Source organism: Lagenorhynchus albirostris, chromosome X (genome assembly GCF_949774975.1).
Source record: "Lagenorhynchus albirostris chromosome X, mLagAlb1.1, whole genome shotgun sequence".
In the NCBI taxonomy this organism is placed as follows: Eukaryota; Metazoa; Chordata; class Mammalia; order Artiodactyla; family Delphinidae; genus Lagenorhynchus; species Lagenorhynchus albirostris.
The window spans coordinates 130,808,061-130,821,460 of record NC_083116.1 but is presented as its reverse complement, the minus strand read 5'-3'; the positions used below and the strand labels follow the sequence as shown (position 1 = coordinate 130,821,460).

The 13,400-nt window shown below is 47.9% G+C and overlaps 1 protein-coding gene across 1 annotated transcript in view; it reads right to left on the bottom strand.

Moving 5' to 3' along the window:
* DHRSX (dehydrogenase/reductase X-linked) overlaps nucleotides 1-13,400 on the bottom strand; it is a 188,572-nt gene that overhangs the window by 155,059 nt on the left and 20,113 nt on the right. The window contains exon 2 of the mRNA XM_060138412.1: nucleotides 482-589. Within this exon, the coding sequence (XP_059994395.1) occupies nucleotides 482-589 (108 nt within the window). The remainder of the gene's footprint in view (nucleotides 1-481; nucleotides 590-13,400) is intronic.

The following is a 13,400-nucleotide window of genomic DNA, read 5'->3' as shown; positions in this document are numbered from 1 at the left end:
GAAGAGGCGATCAGGACACAGACACACACAGAGGGACGACCCTGGGAGGACACAGGGAGAAGACGGCCGTCTACACGGCAAGGAGAGAGGCCTCAGCAGGAACCAGCCCTGCCCACACCTGGATCTCAGATTCCAGCCTCCAGGACTGGGACAGGAAAAATGTTTGTTGTTTAATCCACCCAGTTTGTCCTATGATTTGCTAGGAGAGGGCTGGCAAACTAATTCACAGTTATTGTTGTTTACTGCAGTGAATCACACAGGGAAAAAAATATATGATCCCCATCACAGCAGAACCTCGACTCCTGTCCAAAATAAAAGCGCAACACAATTTCCTGTCTCTTTCAGTTCTGAGTATTCACCCTTACGCCTTCTGCCCTTGTTGGATCTGGAAGCACATCAATATTTCCATACACGTAGGAGCAATAGCTGCGTATCTCCCGCTCGCTCTGAGACATGAGGAGTTGTAGAAGTGAATCATCACCTATGATGACGTGCATGCCCAGTCTGGCCAGATGCTTCGCTGTCGCATATCCAATGCCATCAGTCCCGCCGGTCACTATAGCAACACGCTCGAGTTGTCGGGGGAAAACTGCAGGAGAAAAGAAAAAGAAACCGAGGTAAAGGTTTAGCGGCAGAGCACACACTGATGAGAATGAAGTCGCAGAAGAGGGCGTGAGGCCAACGGGAGCTGCGGTTTGATATTTGTGGGTTTGCTCTTCTGAATATTCCTACAGGCTCGGGACGCACGAGTGTCATACAGTGCAGTTGCCCTGAATGAGGACAGCCTGGTAAAGCCACCTGATAAATCCTTGCTCGGTCCCCGACGAATCCTTTGCAGGAATTAACGCCGCCAAAATGGTCTGCAGAGAGCTCCAGAGAGCGTCTATCGTTGACGGCTGTGGGTGAGAGTCCTGGGTTAATCCTCTCGGACCATGTTGGTTGTGCTGTAAAGTGCAGGTTTTATACTCGTATGCATTTTCTCAAATGTAGTTAGGAAATTGCTTGTTACGGAGGGACGGCCCCGTTTTCTACAAAGTCTGAAGACCACATGAGAATACAGAGTATCTCATAAAAACGGAGAACATGATGACTCCTTTAACCATGTACCTTTGCATGAACCTACACATATGCAAAACATATGAGAATATACGTTTACGTGACGGTGTAAAATTGACTGTTTCTACTCACACACAGAGAGAACAGACTCGTGGTGGCCCATGGGGCAGGGATTGGGGGAGGGATGGATTGGGAGTTTGGGGTTAGCAGGTACAAACTATTATATATAGAATGCATAAACAACAAGTCCTACTGTGGAGCACAGGGAACTATATTCAATATCCTGGGATAAACCATCATGGAAAAGAATGTGGAAAAGAATGTATATGTATGTATAACGGAATCACTTTGTTGTAGAGCGGAAATAAACATGTTGTAAATCAACTATACGTCAATAAAATAAACTTTACTGTGTCTAAATAAAATCTTAAACTACCCAAAGTGTCAATAACATGTTATTATACAAGATGAAATAATGCTTTACTAAAGGTCAGACTTCTCTTTTTGACTCCATTTTAAAATTGTACTGTGCAACGTGTGACCAAAATAAAAAGGGTGTATTGTGATGTAAAAATAAAAAAGAAGAAAGAAAGAAAGAGAGAGGGAGGGAGGAAGGAAGGATAAAGTGTAGGTTTTATTATTCTTCAAGTATGGGGTGAGGCCAACAGGTCAGGAGACGACCAATATTGAGAAGACGGATGACCACTCACAGTTCCCAAGAGGAGGGGGCGCAACACACCATGCAGGGTTACACGGGGAGGCACCAGGGTCGGTCAGGAGGCGAAGGGAAAGGGGGAAACCAGACGAGAGCCCTGCAGGAAGGAACAGGTGAGCAGGGTTAGGATGGGCTGCTGTGAATAATTTCATCAGGTCCTGGCTGCGGGGACTGTCCCTGTTGTCTGGTACCTGCCCTGGGGGGGCATGAGGGCAGGTGGATGGTGGCCCCGAGTATGAGAGCCCCTTAGAGCAGGGGGTGGGGTGTGCATCTGGGTGGGTAGCTTTGTATTTGAGAAGCACGTTTACAGCTCAGTTATTTGCTATCCGTAGGAATTGGCTAGTCCTAGGAGCTAAAGCTCCTATAGGACCAAGGTGGCAAAGATGAATTCTGTATTTTCCCTGTCTCCTTTATTTCACTTTTTTTACACGTTTTTTATTGAAGTAGAGTTGCTATACAATATTTTATAAGTTTCAGGTGTACGACATAGTGATTCACAATATCTTAAGGTTCTACCCCATTTATAGTTATTATTAAATATTGGCTGTATTCCCTGTGCTATACAATATATCCTTGTAGCTCTTTTTTTTTTTTTTTTTTGACCGTGCCACACAGCATGCGGGATCTTAGTTCCCCGACCAGGGATGGAACCCATGCACCCTGCAGTGGAAGTGTGGAGTCTTATCCACTGGATGGCCAGGGAAGTCCCAGTAGCTTACTTATTTCATACACAGCAGTTTGTACCTCTTAATCCCCTACCCCTATCTCTCCCTTCCCCCCTTTCCTCCCCCACTGGTAACCACTAGTTTGTTGTCTAGAAAAGATAAACTTTTTTTTTTTGCTCCGCGGCACGTGGGATCTTCCCGGACCGGGGCACGAACCTGTGTCCCCTGCATCGGCAGGCAGACTCTCCACCACTGCGCCACCAGGGAAGCCCGAAAAGATAAACTTCTTAATAAATGGTGTGGGGACATCTCAAAAGACCTCTGAAAACAGATGAAATGAGATCCATACCTCCCAGGACACATCAAAATGAACTCCAAGAGGAAAAAAGCTAAACAATGAAAATATTCAAAGAAAGCAGGGACAAATTTATTCTCAACCTCAGAGTAGGAAACACCTTCCTAATTCTAACTCGATACTGAGAAGAATAAATAGACCAATTTCACTCCTAAAAAAAGTGTACACAGTTTAAAAAAAAAAACCAAAAACACCATAAGGACTTGCCTGGCGGTCCAGTGGTTAAGAGTCCACGCTCCCAATGCAGGGGGCGCGGGTTCCATCCCCGTCTGGGAACTAAGACCCCACAAGCCAGGAGGCGTGGCCAAAAAAAAAGAAAGAGAAAAAAAATCCTACCAAAAAATTAAAATTAAAACAACACCATAAGCAAAGTCACATTGAAAGGGCTATTTTCCGAGTATATAAAGAGTTCTTAAAAATCAAGAAGAAGAAGAAAAAAAAAAAAACTCTACAGAGAAGAAGGGCAAAAGCATTTGTTGATATAAAAACATACTGAGGGCTTCCCTGGTGGCGCAGTGGTTGAGAGTCCGCCTGCCGATGCAGGGGACACGGGTTCGTGCCCCGGTCCGGGAAGATCCCACATGCCGCGGAGCGGCTGGGCCCGTGAGCCATGGCCACTGAGCCTGCGCGTCCGGAGCCTGTGCTCCGCAACGGGAGGGGCCAAAGCAGTGAGAGGCCCGCGCACCACAAAAAAAAAACATACTGAAATGGCCCTTAAAAACACATGCCCAAGTTTACACCTAATAAGAGAAATGTTAATAGTTAACGAAAACTGCTAGATGCCATGACACCCATCAGGTTGGCGGAAGTTCAAAGACTTCAACAGCCTCGTTTCTCTCACCTACAGCGTGGGCAGGAGTGCAAAACAGCACAGTCCCCATTGGGGGAAATGGGTAATATCTAGTGCAATTACATGTGCTTCCATCGTTTGATCTCGAAAAATCACGTCTAGGAATCTGCCATGGAGAGACAAGGCCGGTTGCCAACGTAAAGCCAAGGTTCCTCAGGGCAGCACCTGTCTCTCCGTAAAGAAGGATGGATAAACCCCCTGCCATACCTGCATACAGTGGGGCATCCTCCATCCCTACAACGGGGTATCCTAGCCCATCCTGGGTCTCCACATCACACAGGGGACACTGAGCAGCCCCGAGCGGGCCAAGCTCAAGTGGTAATTCCACCTGTTGGCCAGGAGTCAGGTTTGATCCACTTGTTAGAAAATCCTTCCAATAAGTGGGGACAACCTGTTGTCCAGCGCTGCAGTAAGGCGTTGCTGCCGGTAACATGAAGCAACAACCCTACAAAGAAAAGCCCCGAGAGGGATGCAGGGGCAGCGGTATCTTCCGGGAGGCGCGGAGGACCGCCACTCCTCCGCCACGCCCGGGGAATATTCCCCATCGCCACGTCCATCAGAAAGAGCACGTCCTTCGCAGAAACCCCAAATGAGTCCTTCGGGCGCCCCACAAAGTTCCCAGACACCCAGGCTTGATTCTACTAAGGGGATTCCAACCGCGTGCGGGTTTAGTTCCTGGGCAGGTGAGCCGGATTAATAAAAGTGCTGTTTTCCTAGGCTCCCGGCGTTTACAGAGAAGGGTTCCAGCACCGCGCTGCAGGGCGGGGAGCCTTAGGGAGGACCCAACTCAACTTTTCTTGTCCCCCTGGCATCCACCTGTCCCTCCTGAAAATGCAGACCAACAGCTGCTGAATGCGTGTGGGGCACTGTGCTGTGCCGACCGTGCGCCGTGAGCACACGTGCACGCTGGGGTCTTGGGCTGGAGGCGACACCTTACAGCTCCCGGTGTTCCACAGAAGAGGCAACGGACGGGGAAGTCCCCAGTGGTCCAGTGGTCAGGACTTGGGGCTCTCGCTGCCAGGGACCTGGGTTCAGTCCCTGGTCAGGGAACTAAGATCCCGCAAGCCACGCGGCAGGGCCAAAAAGAAGACAAAGACCAAAGGACGACCACAGAAGCCTCGTCGGCAGCCTGAACTTTCATCTCAAAGCGAGGTTACGGGAGACACTGAACAGTTAAGACCAAGTAGAATACAACACTGGTCCCCAAACTTTCGCAACCTGCAACACACTTGCTGCCCAGGAGTTTTTTCACACCACTGCTAAGGAAAAGAAAAAGAAATAAAAATATATGTGTAAAATATATTCTTATATAAATATAAATGAAATGTTTGTTCCTATTTAGATATTTATAAATAGTATCTATGCTATAGTCTTATCCTAAGTAAAATTATGTTTCTATATCTCAAATGTTACATATTTTACATATTTATTTTAATATATTTAAATATGTTTAACATATTTAATACATAAAAAATATTTAATAATGTAAAACAAGTAAAAAAGATAACAGCAAATAGGATGTATTATTTAATGATAAGAGACAATATGAAAATAAATGATACTTTTATTTTAACATAAATATTTGTCAATATAAGTAATATTTATGATATTAAATATTTTATATTTATAATGTTTACATATTATACTATGCAAATATTTATGTTATACATGTTTATATTTATAATATTTATTTATAATGTTCACATTACTTGTAAGATTTATAAATTATATATTTATATATTACGTAAATATTTATAATATTTATAAATATATTTATTTTATATTCACATATTTTATTTTCTATTTTATTTATGTAAAAATGATAGTCATATATATATGCAACTAGAAATCATCATACTAAGTGAAGTCAGAAAAGGAAAGACAAATACCATATGATACCACTTATATGTGGAATCTAAAATATGGCAAAAATGAACCTATCTACAAAGCAGAAACAGGGCTTCCCTGGTGGCGCACTGGTTGAGAATCCGCCTGCCGATGCAGGGGACACGGGTTCGTGCCCCGGTCCGGCAAGATCCCACGTGCCGCGGAGCGGCTGCGCCCGTGAGCCATGGCCGCTGAGCCTGCGCGTCCGGAGCCTGTGCTCCGCCACGGGAGAGGCCACAGCAGTGAGAGGACCGCGTACCGCAAAACAAACAAACAAACAAACAAACAAACAAAAAAAGCAGAAACAGACTCACAGACATAGAAAACAAACTTATGGTTACCAAAGGGGAAAGGGAGGGATAAATTAGGAGTTTGGGATTAACATACACACTACTATATATAAAATAGATAAACAACAAGGACCTACTGGATAGCACAAGAAACTCTACTCAATATTCTGTAATAACCTATATGGGAAAAGAATCTGAAAAGGAATATATATATAAATAACAAGTATCAATATTATATATGTTATATAATATATATAAAATAACTTTGCTGTACACCTGAGACTAACACAACATAGTAAATCAACTACACTTTGAAAAAATAATAAAAAATTAAATTAAATTTTAAAATAAAGAACAAAGGTCCTTAATTCTCTTGGTCCCTCCCACCAGAATTGAAAAGAACAGAGAGAGAGTTTCTGTTTCCCTGTCAAGGAGGGTTCCAAACAAACCCCTCGGTCCACACCCAGAAAGGAATGGAATACTTCATTAAAAAGAAAGGTCAGGACTTCCCTGGTGGCGCAGTGGTTAAGAATCCGCCTGCCAATGCAGGGGACACGGGTTCGAGCCCTGGTCCAGGAAGATCCCACATGCCATGGAGCAACTAAGCCCGTGCGCCACAACTACTGAGCCTGCGCTCTAGAGCCCACGCGCCACAGCTACTGAAGCCCGCGTGCCTAGAGCCCGTTTTCCGCAACAAGAGAAGCCACCGCAATGAGAAGCCCGCACACTGCAATGAAGAGTAGCCGCCGCTCGCCACAACCAGAGAAAGCCCGCGTGCAGCAACGAAGACCCGACGCAGACAAAAATAAATAAAAAATAAATTTACTTTTTTAAAAAAGACATGTCAAGTGAAAAGATCCGATGTAGACACGCTTCCGTCAGCACCTGCAACATCTGAAAATCTCGCCTCTACCCCCACGTCTATTGCTGAGAAGTGGCCACGGGAAAACCCAGCGAAGGCATTAATACCCCCTCCGACATGAGTAAGGTCTAGTTTCCTCCTTGCAGGTGGACAGCACTCAGAGGACTCTGAATCGGGCGTAGGGCATTGGCCACAAGAAGCGAGAGACGCCCAGGAGAGAGGCTGCCCCTCCCGGATCCCGGAGGCTAGTCTTTGCATCTGCGTCACCTGCATCCTGGGATTGCAGAGGGGTCCACGTGATTCAAACAGCCGTGGGAGGCCAGGCAGCAAAGGAGGAAATTGGCAGGAGCACGCCAGGGAGGCTGGGCGGAGGAATGACCGGGCAGAAGGCACCGGATGTGAGGTCAAGGGAATCATTCCTCTAACGTGTGCTGAGAACGAGACCACCGCCCTGATGCTGGGCACCCAGGCCGGACGTGGGCCAGTCCCCACCTGTCCCGGAGAGCTGACTTCCAAAGCAAGAAGCTGACTCGCCCACCCAGAAACAGTCCAAGTGTCAGGCTGTCGAATCCCAGTGGCCTGCCTGGTATGGGAGCTGCGTCTCCCTCTGGCTTCAGCTGAGAGAAGAATCCTATCACACGTGCTCCCTGGTTGCATGGCCGTCACAGCTCCTGGGATAATCTTACGTGTCGAACTGGCTGGGCCACGGGGTCTAGATATGTGGTCAGACATTATTCTGGGTGTTTCCGTGACAGTGTTTTATTGGATGAGATGAACATTTAAATCAAGGGGCTTTGAGGAAAGCAGGCTGCCCTCTCTGGTGTGGGTGGGCCTCGTCTAATCCGTTGACGGCCTCAATAGAACAAAGGCTGAGATTCTCCAAGGAGGAGGGAATTCTGCCTCCTGACGGCCTTTAGACTCAAACTGCAAGTCTTCCATGGGTTTCCAGCCTGCCGGCCCACTCTGAAGATTTAGGACCTGCTAGACCCCATAATTACATGAGCCAATTCCTTAAAATGAATCTCTCCATTGATAGACACATAGATAGATAGATATCAACAGACAGACAGATACAGGATAACTTGAAAGATGATATAGATGATAGCTTGAAAGATGATAGAAAGATACATAGATCGATAGATAAAGACGGTTGGACACATACATACATACATAGATGATAGATTGATAGATGATAGGTAAATGACAGATAACAGATGGATATAAACAGACTGAGAATACATAAATGGATAGCTCAGGTAGGTAGATGATAGATACACAGATACATATATAGTTAAAAAGATAGAGATAGAGATATAATTTACGACAAGCAATGAGCAATTTTTGGTTTAAGTACAGCCCATGCAATATCTGGGACGTGCTTACACTGCAAGCATGTGCGTTATTTATCTTCCATCCAAGCTGACGGCGTTTCTGCTGAGATGGGGGGTGTTTCAGCCAACAACTGTCCAGGCACATCCTGGGTGGTCTCTGCAGAGCACACGTCCTCATTTTGTCAGCCTATAGGGAACGTCTGCCCCAGGCCCCTCTCCTCGGCGTGTCGATGGCCGTCTTCTCTGTGTCCTCCCAGGGTCCTGCTTCTCAGCATCTCTGTGTCCACACTTCCCCTTTTTTCTAGGCCCCCAGTCCTGCTGGCTGCGCCCTCACCCAAGTGACCTCACCGTAAGTTGCTCATCTGCAGAGACCCTATTTCCAAATAAGATTACAGTACGGGGTGGGGGTGGGGGAGGAGGCGTGATTCAAACCCTAACCAGGGGCGTACACCTGCACACACACGTACCTCCACGCGAGGACACACCAGCCTGGCTGGAGGGAGCTCCCTAGGAGGGCAGGTGACCCGGGCCCTCTCTGCCCCCCTTATCTCCCCGACACGGGTCAGCTGCAATGCACATTCCTTCCACACTTCCCCCGGAAATCTAGCTGCAAACAGCTCCACGGGATCCCCGTACATCACCTCCACCGCCACCCTCTCCTCCCCACACCGTGCACGGCTTTGATCCTGGGTTCAACACCAACTCTGACCTGTCAGCTCCTGTCCGACAGACGTCAGAGAAAGCGCTCTGCCAACTCCAATGTAAGCTGATCCCAAGCGCACCGGCCGGGCCTGGGACCCGTGTGGTGACTGGGACCCGTGTCGCCAGCTGCCCCGTCCCAGATGGGTACCTACAAGCCGCACCACGACAAGGCTCTCGCCTGCTCCTTTCCTCCCAAAGCCACTCAGCTCAGCTCCACAGCCTCTGGGTCCAACGCTGCAGCACGAAGCTACTCGCCCCTGGATTTGTTTCTGGGTCACCACGCACCGCAAGAAGAAAGGCAACTGAGATCTTGGCACCACGCACCGCAAGAAGAAAGGCAACTGAGATCCTGGCAAACGGCACGATGTTTGCAGGGTGCCGGGAGACAGGTCCCTTCCAGACTATGTTTAGAACGCTCTCCGCTCTTGGTTCTGTTTGAAGCGTCTAACTTGGAGTGCTGACCTCATGCCTCAGTGATGGCCAGCGCTTGGGAAAAATGGCAAAACGACAGCTCTCTGTACACCGAGCTCACTGCACATTAGAGCCAGCTCCAAGGGTAACGGAGAAGAACACATCTGACTCCACATTAGGTCTGTTTCTTCTACTTTAACTTTTGTATTCTTTTGCTTTGAGTTCAGAATGTTGCCCATCGCCTGAAATATACAGGATAGCCCTTTCTCAAGGCTCTGACCTTTAAGGGTGGAACGCCTTTCCATTCATAGAGCGAGAAAAAGTTGCACAACAGTGAATAACATTGGTTTTCTTGAGGGTTAACAGGAACACTGTGACCTGACTTTCGTGGACAAAGGATTCCCGCACCAAGAAGTCTGCAATAACCACCCACACCCTTCCTTCACCTTTGCATTAAAAATGCTTTGCTGAAACCCTTCGGGGAGTTCGGGGGTCTGGGGGCACAAGCCACAGTCTCCTTGCAGGACCCTGCCATAAACCTTTCTCTGCTCCAAACTCCGACGCCTCGGCTTGTTTGGCCTCACGGGTGCCTCACCCGAACTTGTACCTTCCCAAAAAGAGAGAAAAAGGAAATGAACAAGGATTTAACCAATACAGATATGTAACAGGATGTTGGAACTCACTCCTCCTTAAAGAAAATAAAAGCAAAGGAAGTTAGTAGGTTTCATCAATAAGAACAGCTCCGTCCCATCCAGGATGGCAATGCCCCCGTTTGCACATTCAGTCAATTTTCCACCGAGACTGTATCTTTTAGGAGGTGAGTTGGAGGGGGTCTAGAGTGGACGTGCATGTTCCCTACGTAGCAATTCTACTTCTAAGAATTTCATGCCACAGACATACTCCCACAGGTCTGCAGAGACACAGGAACAAAAATATTCACTGCAGCCTTGTTCGTAAAAGAAAGATCTTTAGTGTGACTGTCATTTCACAGGTGTTATTCAAAAGAAAGGCACAGTGTTCTAGCAACAAGGTGGGTGGATCTCTGGGGAATTACGCCGAGTGGGGAGAAAAAGAGCCGTTTCAAAAGGGTTCCATTGTGTATGCCTCCATTTCTATGACAGTCTTGAAGTGACAGCATTATAGAGCACAGATTAGTGGCTGCCGGGGTGAAGGACGGGGGGGGGGGTTGGTGTGGGAAGGAGATGGGCCACGCCAGGGATCTTGGGGTCACAGAACTGCCCTGTGGCTTGACCGTGATGGCGGATTCTCAAAGCCACCCATGCAACAGGATTGTACACACACGAGTGAATACAAGTTAGAACAGGGAAATCTGAAAGCATTGCATTGCACCCAAGTCAACATCTAGGCTGGGATGGGGTACGGCCGTGCTGCAAGCGGGTAACCCTGGGAGAAAAACAGGTCAAGTGTTGCTTCATTCCTCACAACTGCACGTGAACCTACAATTATCTCAAAGCAGGAACTGGTTTTTTCGGCCATGCCACACGTCTTGCGGGATCCTAGCTCCCCGACCAGGGACTGAACCCAGGCCCTCAGCAGTGAGAGCGCCGAGTCCTAACCACTGGACCGCCAGGGAATTCCCAGGGACTTTTTTTAAAAAGTCTACACTAATGCCATGTAATATAGCCTCTTCTTAAAAGAGAAAAGAACTAAAGTGAAGAGCAAAACAAAGAACTCCGCCTCCTTGGCCCCTGTCCAGTTGTTGTGAACTGACCCGAGGCTTCCGGCTCCCTTTTGAATTGGGGATGACCCCGTGCCTGGTCCTTTTATCAAATACTGAGAGCTGGACCCCCCGCCAGGACTGCCCGCTGTCACGGGACAAAGTGGACACCAGGTACAGGGGTTTGCTAAGCCCAGGCTATAGCAGCACCACCACCTCGTCCCTCATCTACCAGGTTTCTGGACTTTGGTCTCTGTTCCGTGTTTCCTGTCTTCCACAGACACGCCTAAGCCACCTTGAATTCTTTCCAAGAGCACGTGGGTGGTCAATTCATTTCTTCACTCCTTAAATCTTTGCTCCTGTGCTCCACTGGGAAATAACCACATACCTCTTTGAAGAGAGCATTAGCGAAACGTAAATCAAAGCCACACGGTATGTTTTATATCATGTGATGTGACTTTTACCACAAAAAAAACCCACACCATTTAAAAGAAGAAGAAAGAAAGAAAGAAACAGAAAATAACGAAGTTGGTAAGGACCTAGAGAAATCGGAACCCTCCTCCACTGCTGGTGGGGATGTAAATTGCAGGAACCAATTTGGAAAAGAGCCTGGCGATTCTTCAAAGGGGTACACATGGAGATACAATAGCCCAGCTACGCCACTCCTAGGTATCAATCTATCCAGGAGAAATGAAAACACGTATCCACTCAGATACGTGCGATGAACGCTCAGAGCACCGTGATTCACAGTAACCAGAAAAGTGAGAACAGCCCAAGTGTCCGTGGACCTTGAACACATGATGCTCAGCGGGAGAAGCCAGACCCAGAAAGAGCATATATGCCATGACTCAGTGTATATGAAATACTCAAATAGGCAAACGCATGGAGACAGAGGACCTGGGGAGGAAACAGGAGTGGGGAGTGACAGGTAACTGGTACAGGGATCCCCTTGGGAAGTGGTTTTTAAAATGTTCTAAAATAACACAGCAACGGTGTTTGTACAACTCTGCAAATGTACTAAAAACCACTGAATGGCGCCATTTACTGGGTGTACTGTATGGTGAATTATTTCTCAGCTTAAAATGGGGGAAACACCTTGCTTAATCGTGAATAATGGGGGATGGGCGGGGACTTGGAAAGTCTGGTATTCTTCTCACAAATGAAGAAGGACATCTATAAGCCACCCTTTCATGGACCTCCTACCATCTGAGGCATGTGTGTGTGCACTTGTCTCAAGAGTCCTCAAAATTGACAGAATAATTTAAAAGGACGTGTAGCTGAACCTCCAAGTCAGCTGGCCCCAGGAATATGTTTTCCTGACACGCAGCATCACGGAGGTCCTTAAGAATGGCTGTGTCGATAATTAAGAAGCATAAAAGTCTCACTAGTGAGACCTGCCTGACAGACAGATGATGGGAAGCAACCTTTCCAGACAAAGCCGCCATCAGGCCCTTTGGACACCATACCAGCCTGTGCCCTGTTTGGTGACCAGGGAACAGGAACAGGATGGCCATTCATCCCAGGGATAGATTGATCTAGAAGCATTAAGACTGGAGAGGCGAGGGGGGGCACTGATGGGAAAGCTTAGTATATGAATACATCATATCATCTATGTATCAATCCTAAAGCGAGATTGGCAGAAAAGGAAACAATCTAGAAAGACATCCAGACCCTACATTAGAAAGCTACTTAGGGGACTTCCCTGGTGGCACAGTGGTTAAGAATCCACCTGCCAGTGCAGGGGACACGGGTTCGAGCCCTGGTCCGGGAAGATCCCACATGCCGCGGAGCCACTAAGTCTGTGAGCCACAACGACTGAGCCCACGTGCCACAACTACTGAAGCCTGCGCCCTAGAGCCCGTGCTCCGCAACAAGAGAAGCCACCACCATGAGAAGCCCGGGCACCACTATGAAGAGTAGCCCCCACTCGCCGCAACTAGAGAAAGCCCGCGTGCAGCAACGAAGACCCAACGCAGCCAAAAATAAGTAAATAAAATAAATTTATAAAAGAAAAAAGTGACTCAGTCCTACGAGCAATGGCGTGAGGAATGATACTGTGTCACAATAAGTGATGCTGGGTCCAGGGAGGCCATGCGCATGTCATGTTGTCCAGATCCCTCTAGAGAGCACGAGTTCATGCTTTCGGGGATGGGTGGCATAAGCCATAAGCCAAGCACCAGGAGGCAGGTCCACTGAACACTGTACTGAATTGTATGATTTAATGCTGGATGAAATCTCAGTACAGCCGCTCAACATGGTAGAAGACCGTGCTGAATCACGGACCGCGGGGGAGGCGTGGGTGTGTAGAGGTCCCGGGAGTTCCTCCGTGAGAAGGGGGCTCATGTGGGCTGGAGGTGGGAGACCTAAAACCCAGGACGTTAACTCCGAGAAGCCGGGCCCAGGCATCAGCCTCGACAGAAGTGCTGGGGGCGGGGGGTCAAAATGAGTGATGCGTTCAGACTTCCCCGGCGGTCCCGTGGGTAAGACTCCGCGCTTCCAAGGCAGGGGGCACGGGTTCCATCCCTGGTCGGGGAACTAGAACCCCACGTGCTGCAACGTGTGGCCCAAAACAAACAAACAAATTGGTGATGGGGTGGC